The 15,381-nt window shown below is 45.0% G+C and overlaps 1 protein-coding gene across 1 annotated transcript in view; it reads right to left on the reverse strand.

Moving 5' to 3' along the window:
* The window catches only part of LOC148523939 (scavenger receptor cysteine-rich domain-containing protein DMBT1-like), a 48,612-nt gene that overhangs the window by 12,743 nt on the left and 20,488 nt on the right, over positions 1 to 15,381 (reverse strand). The window contains exon 11 of the mRNA XM_088472526.1: positions 4,554 to 4,729. Within this exon, the coding sequence (XP_088328652.1) occupies positions 4,554 to 4,729 (176 nt within the window). The remainder of the gene's footprint in view (positions 1 to 4,553; positions 4,730 to 15,381) is intronic.

The following is a 15,381-nucleotide window of genomic DNA, read 5'->3' on the forward strand; positions in this document are numbered from 1 at the left end:
CATGCTGCTGTGCCGCCTCTTGGTTATCCATGCGAGTCGTTAGCTCCTGGGGATTCCCAGTACCTGGGGAGCCTGTAGCTTCCATTTGGCCTGAACAAACTGTCATGCTGGGAGGCGGTTTTCTGGAAGCTGAGGCCTGATGCTGGAAATGGAGGCGAGGGGCCTGAATGTACGACCTCCGCATCCATGGGTCTTGGTCGTTGGCGAGACCTAGTCAAAGGTGCGGAATCTAACCCACGAGATGGTGTTCACCAGTGACCCCACCAATCGGGATATGGGCTTGAGCTGCACCTCGTAAGCAGGTCGCGGTCCTTTGACTAGGTGACCAAAGCCTGTGGGAAAAAGGAGAGACGAACACTCGTGGCCCAAAGGGTCTGTGCCAGTAAGGGGCCCGTAGGGGCACTGTACTTGAGGTACAAGGAAGTATGCACTGTGGACACACTCTACCGGGTTGCCGGTTAGAAAGAGTGCACCACGGTGCAATACTGTAACACGTAGGTGGGGACCACAGACTCCAGTAACGAGGTGGGTAGTGGTACTGGAGCCAGCCAGAGATTATGACACTGGAGAGGTGGGTACGTATAACTACACTCAGGCTGTGATGGTAAAGCACTGGTGAAATGGATAGTATACTGCACACAGGCAGCGGTGGTAATGCACTGGTGGAATGGAGGTATACTGCACACAGGAGAGGTGGTAACGCACTGATGAGATGAATGATATAGCTGCACACAGGCTGAGGTGGTAAAGCACTGGTGAGATGAATGATATAGCTGTACACAGGCTGAGGTGGTAAAGCACTGATGAGATGAATGGTATAGCTGCACACAGGCTGAGATGGTAAGCACTGGTGAGATGGATGATATAGCTGCACACAGGAATAGATCACTGGAAGCAAGGGAACCTGGAACGAGAGACCACTAGTAACACTAGCAGCGACAATGGTTGTTCAGGCAACTACCTGATACACAGGAGCCGGATATATACCCCTGGAAGCCCACTGATTGGTCCACAGCGTCAGCTGACCGGCCAGACTGTCAGGGAAGGAAGGATAGTCACAGAAGGAAGTGTCATGGTGGCGCCCATAACAGGAACTCCAATCCCCGCACACCAGGCCGCCCGAGACACCAGCATCAGGGAGAATGCTCAGCACCTCGAAGCCCGGGAAGTCAGAGGAAGCCCGCGGGACGGTAAGGGATGGCCGATCCCCGGCTGAACTCTGACAGGTTGTTTGCGCAACTCCCCCATCAGATCCTATCAAAACCATTTATGCTCTGCTAAATTCAGGGGTAATAATACCGGTTCCTTTAACTAACAAGGAAGGAGTTATTACTCAGATTTGTGTTTGGCTCAGAAGCTAAATGGGTATCGCTCTATTCTGAATCTGAAATCTCTCTACAGGTTCATCCATGTTCCCAAGTTCTGTATGGAGGACCCTACTGTCATTTATGATGGCAATGGAACCTGGGGATTTCATGGTCCCATGAACATACAGGATCATATCTGCATGTAAATATTGCACTATTCATCCTGGGTTTCTGAGTTTTTTGCTGTTCATCAGCAACATTACCATGTCCTTTGTTCTGGAAGGAGTCAAAATGCTCCCATACTTGGACAGCCTCCTGATATTAACAGTTTACGGAGGTTTTTACAACATCATCTATAGCTGACCACTACCTGTCCTATAGGAGTAGGGATGGTAATCAATTGGAAATAGTCTTCTCTTTTTCCAACAAGTACATCTGAGGGTGCTACTGGATTCTCTGGCAAAGTATCTTTCTACCACTGGACAGGTTTTCTTTGCTACAATGGCTTCAAAATCAGAGGATACCCATTCACACAGCAATGCAGGTCATGGGGTCCATGGTAAATACCTTCAACATGGTGGAATATGCCCAGTTCCATTTCAGATCTCTACAAAGATTGATTCTCTCCAGGTGGAATGGACAGCATCATCTTATAAGGTCTCAGAGTATCCCTCTCATTCCAGAGGTTCATCACTCCTTCCTGTGGTGGTTGAGAAATGATCATCTAAACAAAGGGTGCCTGTTCTGGATTCCAAATTGGATCTCACCATGGATGCCAGACTTGTGTATGGAGGGCAGTGACAGGTCATTTGCCAATACACATTCTGGAACTGCGAGTAGTATACAGAGCATTTATCAAAGCACAGGACCTGCTCCAGGGCAGGCCAGTCCAGATCCATTCCAACAATGTGACTACAGTGGTCTTCCTCAATCATCAGGGAGTCACAATAGGTTATGCAGACTGTCTAAGTCACTAGGACATACACCGGAGAGTGGTCTCTCTATTTGCGAGTGTTTCAGCTCCTGGTAAAAAAAATAGGGCCTACCAGAGATAGATTTCATGGCATCACACCACAACCACAAGGTCCCTATGTGTGGGTCCAGGTTTAGAGACCCATTAGTGGCAATCATGGCTTCAAACTGACGTATCTCTTTCCTCCAATTTCCCTGCTCCCAAAAGTTCTCAGGAAATTCAAGCAGGAAGGTGGAACAGTAATAGTGGTGGCTGCAGCTTGGCCCAGATGTCATTGGTTTACTGACATACATAATCTGTCAGTAGACAGTCTGTATCATCTTCCTCTGTGGCAGGATTTGCTAATGCAGGGTCCCTGTCCACATCTGGACTTGCCCCGCCAGGCTTTGATGGCGTGGCTCTTGAAATTATTATCCTAAAAGCAAACGGATTTTCCAGTTTGGTTATTCAGATGATGCTTAGGGCAAGGAAGCCTGTTTCTACGCCATCTATTACAGAGTTTATCATACCTTTGATCAATGGTGTTCCCATAGGGAATATGATCCTAGGGTATTCAGAAATTCCAGGATTCTTTTTTTTTCTGCAGGCAGGATTAGACCATAGTCTCTGCCTGGCTACTTTAAGAGGGTGGGTTTCTGCACTGTCAGTCTGGTTCCAGAAGAATATTGCTACATTACTAGATGTTAGAATTTTTTTCCAAGGAGTTCTGTGAGTACAGCCTCCTTTTGTTCCACCTGTATCACCGTGGGATATGTCTTTGGTTCTTAAGGGGTTACAAGCATCCACTTTTGAACCTTTAGACTCTGTAGATTTAGAGTGGTTGACAGCAAAGACAATTTTTCTTCTTGCTATCTCTTCTGCTTGCAGAGTCTTGTATTTGGCAGTGCTCTCTTGTCGCTCCCCATTTTTTTATTTTTCACCAGGATAAAGCTGTTCTTCATACATGGAAGGGTTACCTTCCAAAGGTAGTGTCCCATTTTCATGTAAATTAAGAATTTGTGGTTTCAGCTTTCAGGCTCCAGACCTTTTTGTAGGTGAAGCCTCCCTGGATGTAGTTTGTGCTCTCCGTATTTATGTGGAACATACGAATTCTATTAAGAAAATCAGATTCTCTTTTTGTATTATATGGTTTTCACAAACGAGGATGGCCAGCTAGTTAACAGACTCTGGTGATATGGCTATGCATGATTATCTCCCAGGTGTATACAGAGACTGATGTTCCTGTCTCAATCACAGTGATAGTGCATTCTACTTGGTCTGTAGGGTCATAGTAGACATTCAGTCATGGTGCCTCTGCTGAACAATTATGCAAGGCTTCCATGTGGTCTTCTGTTCACATTTTTCTTAGGTTCTATGCCTTTGATACTTTTGCCTCTCAGGATGCTTCCTTTGGGTGTTGAGTTCTCCTTTCTACTCAGGAGCATCCCCCACCCTAGAGGAACTTCTTTAGGACATCCCCATGGTATCCCTGTGGATCCCTATGGACCCAGGAGAAGAAAATTAGACTTGTGGTAGACTTACCTAGATAAATACTTTTCTTTGAGGTCCATAGGGTCCACAGGGCACCCACCCTGAAGCACCTGGCTTCACTGGATTATTTTCTTTCGGTCACAGATTCCCTCATCTTTTGTAAGAGTGTTTCTGGTGTATGTTTGTTCTTTCTTCTCCTCTTTCCTTCTCCTGCCTTTAGGCTTGCTAACTAAACTGAAGTCCTATGGCTAGGGGAGGGTTATATATGGAGGAGGACCATGGGCATTCTGGGAGCCAAAGCTTTAACTGTTTGGTGCCTGGTCTTCCAACCATAATATCGCCATGGTATCCCTGTGGACCGTATGGACCTCGAAGAAAAGGAGTTATCTAGGTAAGTCTACCATAACTCTAATTTCCTGTTTTTAGTCATCCACTGGTGTGTACCTATATAATTCTGCACACACATAATTTCCAACAGGTTATAGGACCAGGCACCCAGGTGTAAAGCACCCAACCATATAAGCTATTAGGACACCTAGAGCAGCATACAGATGCCGTCTTAGGCATGTGTTTTGTAGATTGCATAAGGACATGAAATGTAGCCTTCAAGACCTGCACACACATCATTTCCAACACCACATAGGGCAAGTTAGTTACTATCATTCTACAATTTTTGTAACTTTCAGAAGCATGAAATAGTTGCAAATGCATTTTAAGAGTGAACCTTTTTTATATGTGTAACTTTTTAATTGACAGTACAATAATAAAAGTCAAGTTTCTTTTGTCAGAAACACTCATCTCACCTGTCTGACTGTCCCGCATTGATCATATGAGATGTAAAATATCAGCAAATTGCCATAAAATTGAGGACGACATCGTGGATCATTCAGAAAAACGTCATTTGCTGAATATCCCAAAGACTGTAAATACCACATTGATATCCGAGCCTCCATATAGGAAGATGAACATGAGAGGGTTGCTGTAAAGAGGACAGATGAAAAGTGTAATTAAATGTAAATTTGTAATATAAGATGCACAGCTATATTATATATATATATATATATATATATATATATACGAGGGTTGTCCAAAAAGTAATGCCTAAATGCTCATAACGCTGAAATAATATGCAATATTTATTTGAAACTTTGTCAGTTTGTAGTTTAATATGTCTGCTAGCTATATATGTATTTTTGTTTAGGTAGTCCATGGAATCCAAGATGAAACAAAGAGCCATCATTGAATGTCTGGAAAAAGATGGCTGCAGTGCTACAGAAATCCACAAAAGACTGAAAAAAGTGTACGGTGAGTGTACAATTGACTATAGCAATGTCAGAAGGTGGATGAAGCATTTTCAATCGGGAGAATCGTCCGTGTGCGACACACCGCGTGGTGGCAGACCATCAACTGCAGTGACAGCAGAGAACCGAAACAAAGTCGATGCCATGATTCAGAAAGACCATTGTGTGACCATCAGAGATATCAGTGATGAACTTGAATGTAGCCATGGCACTGTAGAAACACTAATCAATGATTTGGGATAATATAAAGAGTGTGCTAAACGGATTCCAAAGCAATTAACCAGGGATCATAAGGCCCAGAGGGTGGAAGTGTGCAATGACCTTTTGACCAACTTTGAAGCCAACCCTGAGACGTTTTTGGAAAATGTCATTACAGGAGATGAGACCTGGGTATTCCTTTATGACCCAGAAACAAAGGCCCAATGAAAGCAATGGAAACACCCAAGTTCACCTAGGACAAAAAAATTTAAATCACAGCGATCCGTAAACAAAGTCTTGGACACATTCTTATGGGATTGCCAAGGTGTTATTCTCATCGATTACTTGGAACCAAACCAAGCAATCAACAGTGATCGATACATTATTACACTTAAGAAGCTGAAAGAAACCATCCGCAAAAAAAGGTAAACAATTTAACTGTCAAATGTCATCTTACACCACGACAATGCCAGACCTTACACCTCAATGGCAACATCTGCGGCCATTGCCAAAATGGAGTGGGCAATAATGCCACATCCACCATACAGTCCTGATTTGTCCCCTTCTGACTTTCATCTGTTTGGCCCTCTCAAATACAGTCTCTGGGGGCAACATTTTGAAGACATAGAATTTGTTAAAAATGCCATACGTTCCTGGGTCAAACACCAACCACTGGAATTTTTCCAAAGTGGATTCACAGCTTGGGTTGAGAGGTAGAGAAAATGTTTGAGGGCAGATGGTGAATTTTTTGAGTAGAGTCATTCTGTTACTAAGACTTCAAAGTATTTTACTGCAAATTTTCAAATCTGTATCTATAATAAAATTTGAGTTGTGAGCATTTAGGCATTACTTTTGGAACAACCCTCGTATATGTATATATAAGATTGATCGCAGATTGATTGCATTTTTCTAGATTGAAACATAGTATGGCGACACTAAGATATAAGATCATAGATCATGTACCCAAGTCACTTAGAGGTGGTGATAGAGGGAAGAAATTGCTACAACTGGAGACAAGATGGATCCATAGATTGGATGCCCTCTCCCTCCAAGGGCTGTATGAATCCCTAGGGTTGATTAATCAGCTATGATTTATTCCCCATTTACCTAAGGTTTCAGGCCTAATTCAGTATTTATCCAGACGTTTTATATATATATATATATATATATATATATATGTATATATATATATACAACTGTAAGCTTATGCACTATCCTTATAAATTCATCCTGGGTGTGCTCTTTCATGGAAGTATCCGCATTTGATACCTCTACAACCAAATCCACAAAGTGAAGGCACTACTCCTTGTTTCAGTATTCTTATCAAAAAAAGTTTTTTTATTCACCACCCAGTGAACATAACACCATCACTGAAGCATATTGTCCATCCATTGAAGAAATGCATATAAAGCAGTTCATATAACAGTCAAGATACTTATGATATCAACGTCGTCAAGATACTTATGATATCAACGTCTGTCGACTTCGGTCCACTTCAGGGCCGTTCTATACTCACAAAGGCATATCAACAATCCAGCGTGGTATACAGGTATGGCACATCAAACCCCCATTTTAGCAGGACTATTTAAATCTTACCCTTAATCCAATCTTTATCTCACCTGTGTGTCCCGGCTGGCGTGCGTTCCAGCCGTCTGTGCATGCGCATGATTTGCTCAATCTCCACAGACTACTCCGTGTACTCGCGAGACAACAAGCATCCAGCCCTCCTTGATGGCGCACACTTCCATGTGACCATCAAAACAAACGGAGAGCTGGCCAGCGTTGCTGTGTTGTCATGGCAACTCGATTTATTAACCCATGCACTACCGCACATATTCATATTATTAGGTAAATAAGGGATATCTATTCATCAATCCCTAAGTCCAACTATCGCTGATCCTTACTGATGGGGGGTTGTGTGCCTCACCTGCAGTCAAAACTTTAGATATAATTATAATATCACTCTATAATGTAAAATATCTCACCTTATACAATACATTAATACTATCAATGAACATGTATTAAATATTAAAAAGATATATTCGTGCAAACCTATAACCAATCTCTCTATATTACCTCAATAATGCAAATAGTGTATGCTTGAACCATATAACCCCTTATTCACTTTAGGAACTATAATTAATTACTACATACGCCAATGTTCACATTCAATGCGGGTAATATGTGAATATAGTATATTGGCGTATGTAGTAATTAATTATAGTTCCTAAAGTGAATAAGGGGTTATATGGTTCAAGCATACACTATTTGCATTATTGAGGTAATATAGAGAGATTGGTTATAGGTTTGCACGAATATATCTTTTTAATATTTAATACATGTTCATTGATAGTATTAATGTATTGTATAAGGTGAGATATTTTACATTATAGAGTGATATTATAATTATATCTAAAGTTTTGACTGCAGGTGAGGCACACAACCCCCCATCAGTAAGGATCAGCGATAGTTGGACTTAGGGATTGATGAATAGATATCCCTTATTTACCTAATAATATGAATATGTGCGGTAGTGCATGGGTTAATAAATCGAGTTGCCATGACAACACAGCAACGCTGGCCAGCTCTCCGTTTGTTTTGATGGTCACATGGAAGTGTGCGCCATCAAGGAGGGCTGGATGCTTGTTGTCTCGCGAGTACACGGAGTAGTCTGTGGAGATTGAGCAAATCATGCGCATGCACAGACGGCTGGAACGCACGCCAGCCGGGACACACAGGTGAGATAAAGATTGGATTAAGGGTAAGGTTTAAATAGTCCTGCTAAAATGGGGGTTTGATGTGCCATACCTGTATACCACGCTGGATTGTTGATATGCCTTTGTGAGTATAGAACGGCCCTGAAGTGGACCGAAGTCGACAGACGTTGATATCATAAGTATCTTGACGACGTTGATATCATAAGTATCTTGACTGTTATATGAACTGCTTTATATGCATTTCTTCAATGGATGGACAATATGCTTCAGTGATGGTGTTATGTTCACTGGGTGGTGAATAAAAAAACTTTTTTTGATAAGAATACTGAAACAAGGAGTAGTGCCTTCACTTTGTGGATTTATATATATATATATATATATATATATATTAGGGGTGAGCGGGTTCGGATTTCTGAAATCCGAACCCCCCGAGCCCCCCCGATCCGAGTCCGATCCGAATCAGGCTCGACTTTTCCCGCCTGACTCGGATCTGAAATCGAGGCAAAACGTCATCATCCCGCCTTCCGAGTCTCGCGGGTTTTGGATCCTATATAAGGTACCCACGTCGGCGCCATTTTCTCACTCGGCTGTGGACAGTGAAGAGGGAGGGTGGGAGTTAGGGCTGTGTAGTGTAGTGTAGTGTAGTGCTGCTGTTGTCCACTACTTCAAAGTCCATAGGGGCTGGCTGTGTTGTGCTGCTGTTGTTAATAGGGGCTGTGTCCACTACTTCAAAGTCCATAGGGGCTGGCTGGACTGTGTTGTGCAGTCAGTTCTCCATAGGGGCTGTGTCCACTCCAAAGTCCTGTGCAGTGTCCCAGTCCTAAAGGAGTGCTGCAGTGTTGTTCAGGGGGTGCTCTGTCCATCAGGGGTGCTCCCCCCAAGTGCTAAAAAAATAATATATTTTCTGTGTTTGTGAATTGTGTGCGCAGTAGCCGCACGTGCATCAACAAAGTAGTGCCAAGCGTGCGCCTGTGTCATAAGTAAAGGGCCGGCTGGCTTGACCGTTAAGGGTGCTGTAACCCCCGAAAGTACACTCCAGTCCAAACCAAAAAAAAAATTATTTTCTGTGTTTGTGAATTGTGTGCGCAGTAGCCGCACGTGCATCAACAAAGTAGTGCCAAGCGTGCGCCTGTGTAATAAGTAAAGGGCCGGCTGGCTTGACCGTTAAGGGTGCTGTAACCCCCGAAAGTACACTCCAGTCCAAACCAAAAAAAAAATTATTTTCTGTGTTTGTGAATTGTGTGCGCAGTAGCCGCACGTGCATCAACAAAGTAGTGCCAAGCGTGCGCCTGTGTCATAAGTAAAGGGCCGGCTGGCTTGACCGTTAAGGGTGCTGTAACCCCCGAAAGTACACTCCAGTCCAAACCAAAAAAAAAATTATTTTCTGTGTTTGTGAATTGTGTGCGCAGTAGCCGCACGTGCATCAACAAAGTAGTGCCAAGCGTGCGCCTGTGTCATAAGTAAAGGGCCGGCTGGCTTGACCGTTAAGGGTGCTGTAACCCCCGAAAGTACACTCCAGTCCAAACCAAAAAAAAAATTATTTTCTGTGTTTGTGAATTGTGTGCGCAGTAGCCGCACGTGCATCAACAAAGTAGTGCCAAGCGTGCGCCTGTGTCATAAGTAAAGGGCCGGCTGGCTTGACCGTTACGGGTGCTGTAACCCCCGAAAGTACACTCCAGTCCAAACCAAAAAAAAAATTATTTTCTGTGTTTGTGAATTGTGTGCGCAGTAGCCGCACGTGCATCAACAAAGTAGTGCCAAGCGTGCGCCTGTGTCATAAGTAAAGGGCCGGCTGGCTTGACCGTTAAGGGTGCTGTAACCCCCGAAAGTACACTCCAGTCCAAACCAAAAAAAAAATTATTTTCTGTGTTTGTGAATTGTGTGCGCAGTAGCCGCACGTGCATCAACAAAGTAGTGCCAAGCGTGCGCCTGTGTCATAAGTAAAGGGCCGGCTGGCTTGACCGTTAAGGGTGCTGTAACCCCCGAAAGTACACTCCAGTCCAAACCAAAAAAAAAATTATTTTCTGTGTTTGTGAATTGTGTGCGCAGTAGCCGCACGTGCATCAACAAAGTAGTGCCAAGCGTGCGCCTGTGTCATAAGTAAAGGGCCGGCTGGCTTGACCGTTAAGGGAGCTGTAACCCCCGAAAGTACACTCCAGTCCAAACCAAAAAAAAAATTATTTTCTGTGTTTGTGAATTGTGTGCGCAGTAGCCGCACGTGCATCAACAAAGTAGTGCCAAGCGTGCGCCTGTGTCATAAGTAAAGGGCCGGCTGGCTTGACCGTTAAGGGTGCTGTAACCCCCGAAAGTACACTCCAGTCCAAACCAAAAAAAAAATTATTTTCTGTGTTTGTGAATTGTGTGCGCAGTAGCCGCACGTGCATCAACAAAGTAGTGCCAAGCGTGCGCCTGTGTCATAAGTAAAGGGCCGGCTGGCTTGACCGTTAAGGGTGCTGTAACCCCCGAAAGTACACTCCAGTCCAAACCAAAAAAAAAATTATTTTCTGTGTTTGTGAATTGTGTGCGCAGTAGCCGCACGTGCATCAACAAAGTAGTGCCAAGCGTGCGCCTGTGTCATAAGTAAAGGGCCGGCTGGCTTGACCGTTAAGGGTGCTGTAACCCCCGAAAGTACACTCCAGTCCAAACCAAAAAAAAAATTATTTTCTGTGTTTGTGAATTGTGTGCGCAGTAGCCGCACGTGCATCAACAAAGTAGTGCCAAGCGTGCGCCTGTGTCATAAGTAAAGGGCCGGCTGGCTTGACCGTTAAGGGTGCTGTAACCCCCGAAAGTACACTCCAGTCCAAACCAAAAAAAAAATTATTTTCTGTGTTTGTGAATTGTGTGCGCAGTAGCCGCACGTGCATCAACAAAGTAGTGCCAAGCGTGCGCCTGTGTCATAAGTAAAGGGCCGGCTGGCTTGACCGTTAAGGGTGCTGTAACCCCCGAAAGTACACTCCAGTCCAAACCAAAAAAAAAATTATTTTCTGTGTTTGTGAATTGTGTGCGCAGTAGCCGCACGTGCATCAACAAAGTAGTGCCAAGCGTGCGCCTGTGTCATAAGTAAAGGGTCGGCTGGCTTGACCGTTAAGGGTGCTGTAACCCCCGAAAGTACACTCCAGTCCAAACCAAAAAAAAAATTATTTTCTGTGTTTGTGAATTGTGTGCGCAGTAGCCGCACGTGCATCAACAAAATAGTGCCAAGCGTGCACCTGTGTCATAAGTAAAGGGCCGGCTGGCTTGACCGTTAAGGGTGCTGTAACCCCCGAAAGTACACTCCAGTCCAAACCAAAAAAAAAATTATTTTCTGTGTTTGTGAATTGTGTGCGCAGTAGCCGCACGTGCATCAACAAAGTAGTGCCAAGCGTGCGCCTGTGTCATAAGTAAAGGGCCGGCTGGCTTGACCGTTAAGGGTGCTGTAACCCCCGAAAGTACACTCCAGTCCAAACCAAAAAAAAAATTATTTTCTGTGTTTGTGAATTGTGTGCGCAGTAGCCGCACGTGCATCAACAAAGTAGTGCCAAGCGTGCGCCTGTGTCATAAGTAAAGGGCCGGCTGGCTTGACCGTTAAGGGTGCTGTAACCCCCGAAAGTACACTCCAGTCCAAACCAAAAAAATATATATTTTCTGTGTTTGTGAATTGTGTGCGCAGTAGCCGCACGTGCATCAACAAAGTAGTGCCAAGCGTGCGCCTGTGTCATAAGTAAAGGGCCGGCTGGCTTGACCGTTAAGGGTGCTGTAACCCCCGAAAGTACACTCCAGTCCAAACCAAAAAAAAAATTATTTTCTGTGTTTGTGAATTGTGTGCGCAGTAGCCGCACGTGCATCAACAAAGTAGTGCCAAGCGTGCGCCTGTGTCATAAGTAAAGGGCCGGCTGGCTTGACCGTTAAGGGTGCTGTAACCCCCGAAAGTACACTCCAGTCCAAACCAAAAAAAAAATTATTTTCTGTGTTTGTGAATTGTGTGCGCAGTAGCCGCACGTGCATCAACAAAGTAGTGCCAAGCGTGCGCCTGTGTCATAAGTAAAGGGCCGGCTGGCTTGACCGTTAAGGGTGCTGTAACCCCCGAAAGTACACTCCAGTCCAAACCAAAAAAAAAATTATTTTCTGTGTTTGTGAATTGTGTGCGCAGTAGCCGCACGTGCATCAACAAAGTAGTGCCAAGCGTGCACCTGTGTCATAAGTAAAGGGCCGGCTGGCTTGACCGTTAAGGGTGCTGTAACCCCCGAAAGTACACTCCAGTCCAAACCAAAAAAAAAATTATTTTCTGTGTTTGTGAATTGTGTGCGCAGTAGCCGCACGTGCATCAACAAAGTAGTGCCAAGCGTGCGCCTGTGTCATAAGTAAAGGGCCGGCTGGCTTGACCGTTAAGGGTGCTGTAACCCCCGAAAGTACACTCCAGTCCAAACCAAAAAAAAATTATTTTCTGTGTTTGTGAATTGTGTGCGCAGTAGCCGCACGTGCATCAACAAAGTAGTGCCAAGCGAGCGCCTGTGTCATAAGTAAAGGGCCGGCTGGCTTGACCGTTAAGGGTGCTGTAACCCCCGAAAGTACACTCCAGTCCAAACCAAAAAAAAAATTATTTTCTGTGTTTGTGAATTGTGTGCGCAGTAGCCGCACGTGCATCAACAAAGTAGTGCCAAGCGTGCGCCTGTGTCATAAGTAAAGGGCCGGCTGGCTTGACCGTTAAGGGTGCTGTAACCCCCGAAAGTACACTCCAGTCCAAACCAAAAAAAAAATTATTTTCTGTGTTTGTGAATTGTGTGCGCAGTAGCCGCACGTGCATCAACAAAGTAGTGCCAAGCGTGCGCCTGTGTCATAAGTAAAGGGCCGGCTGGCTTGACCGTTAAGGGTGCTGTAACCCCCGAAAGTACACTCCAGTCCAAACCAAAAAAAAAATTATTTTCTGTGTTTGTGAATTGTGTGCGCAGTAGCCGCACGTGCATCAACAAAGTAGTGCCAAGCGTGCGCCTGTGTCATAAGTAAAGGGCCGGCTGGCTTGACCGTTAAGGGTGCTGTAACCCCCGAAAGTACACTCCAGTCCAAACCAAAAAAAAAAATTATTTTCTGTGTTTGTGAATTGTGTGCGCAGTAGCCGCACGTGCATCAACAAAGTAGTGCCAAGCGTGCGCCTGTGTCATAAGTAAAGGGCCGGCTGGCTTGACCGTTAAGGGTGCTGTAATCCCCGAAAGTACACTCCAGTCCAAACAAAAAAAAAAATTATTTTCTGTGTTTGTGAATTGTGTGCGCAGTAGCCGCACGTGCATCAACAAAGTAGTGCCAAGCGTGCGCCTGTGTCATAAGTAAAGGGCCGGCTGGCTTGACCGTTAAGGGTGCTGTAACCCCCGAAAGTACACTCCAGTCCAAACCAAAAAAAAAATTATTTTCTGTGTTTGTGAATTGTGTGCGCAGTAGCCGCACGTGCATCAACAAAGTAGTGCCAAGCGTGCGCCTGTGTCATAAGTAAAGGGCCGAACGACTTGACCGTTAAGGGTGCTGTAACCCCCGAAAGTACACTCCAGTCCAAACCAAAAAAAAAATTATTTTCTGTGTTTGTGAATTGTGTGCGCAGTAGCCGCACGTGCATCAACAAAGTAGTGCCAAGCGTGCGCCTGTGTCATAAGTAAAGGGCCGGCTGGCTTGACCGTTAAGGGTGCTGTAACCCCCGAAAGTACACTCCAGTCCAAACCAAAAAAAAAATTATTTTCTGTGTTTGTGAATTGTGTGCGCAGTAGCCGCACGTGCATCAACAAAGTAGTGCCAAGCGTGCGCCTGTGTCATAAGTAAAGGGCCGGCTGGCTTGACCGTTAAGGGTGCTGTAACCCCCGAAAGTACACTCCAGTCCAAACCAAAAAAAAAATTATTTTCTGTGTTTGTGAATTGTGTGCGCAGTAGCCGCACGTGCATCAACAAAGTAGTGCCAAGCGTGCGCCTGTGTCATAAGTAAAGGGCCGGCTGGCTTGACCGTTAAGGGTGCTGTAACCCCCGAAAGTACACTCCAGTCCAAACCAAAAAAAAAATTATTTTCTGTGTTTGTGAATTGTGTGCGCAGTAGCCGCACGTGCATCAACAAAGTAGTGCCAAGCGTGCGCCTGTGTCATAAGTAAAGGGCCGGCTGGCTTGACCGTTAAGGGTGCTGTAACCCCCGAAAGTACACTCCAGTCCAAACCAAAAAAAAAATTATTTTCTGTGTTTGTGAATTGTGTGCGCAGTAGCCGCACGTGCATCAACAAAGTAGTGCCAAGCGTGCGCCTGTGTCATAAGTAAAGGGCCGGCTGGCTTGACCGTTAAGGGTGCTGTAACCCCCGAAAGTACACTCCAGTCCAAACCAAAAAAAAAATTATTTTCTGTGTTTGTGAATTGTGTGCGCAGTAGCCGCACGTGCATCAACAAAGTAGTGCCAAGCGTGCGCCTGTGTCATAAGTAAAGGGCCGGCTGGCTTGACCGTTAAGGGTGCTGTAACCCCCGAAAGTACACTCCAGTCCAAACCAAAAAAAAATTATTTTCTGTGTTTGTGAATTGTGTGCGCAGTAGCCGCACGTGCATCAACAAAGTAGTGCCAAGCGTGCGCCTGTGTCATAAGTAAAGGGCCGGCTGGCTTGACCGTTAAGGGTGCTGTAACCCCCGAAAGTACACTCCAGTCCAAACCAAAAAAAAAATTATTTTCTGTGTTTGTAAATTGTGTGCGCAGTAGCCGCACGTGCATCAACAAAGTAGTGCCAAGCGTGCGCCTGTGTCATAAGTAAAGGGCCGGCTGGCTTGACCGTTAAGGGTGCTGTAACCCCCGAAAGTACACTCCAGTCCAAACCAAAAAAAAAATTATTTTCTGTGTTTGTGAATTGTGTGCGCAGTAGCCGCACGTGCATCAACAAAGTAGTGCCAAGCGTGCGCCTGTGTCATAAGTAAAGGGCTGGCTGGCTTGACCGTTAAGGGTGCTGTAACCCCTGAAAGTACACTCCAGTCCAAACCAAAAAAAAAATTATTTTCTGTGTTTGTGAATTGTGTGCGCAGTAGCCGCACGTGCATCAACAAAGTAGTGCCAAGCGTGCGCCTGTGTCATAAGTAAAGGGCCGGCTGGCTTGACAATTAAAGGGTGCTGTAACCCCCAAAGTACACTCCAGTCCAAACCAAAAAAAAAATTATTTTCTGTGTTTGTGAATTGTGTGCGCAGTAGCCGCACGTGCATCAACAAAGTAGTGCCAAGAGTGCGCCTGTGTCATAAGGGCCGGCTGGCTTGACCGTTAAAGGGTGCTGTAACCCCCAAAGTACACTCCAGTCCAAACCAAAAAAAAAATTATTTTCTGTGTTTGTGAATTGTGTGCGCAGTAGCCGCACGTGCATCAACAAAGTAGTGCCAAGCGTGCGCCTGTGTCATAAGTAAAGGGCCGGCTGGCTTGACCGTTAAGGGTGCTGTAATC

This window comes from Taudactylus pleione, unplaced genomic scaffold (assembly GCF_031769625.1).
Source record: "Taudactylus pleione unplaced genomic scaffold, aTauple2 ptg000125l, whole genome shotgun sequence".
Taxonomy (NCBI): Eukaryota; Metazoa; Chordata; class Amphibia; order Anura; family Myobatrachidae; genus Taudactylus; species Taudactylus pleione.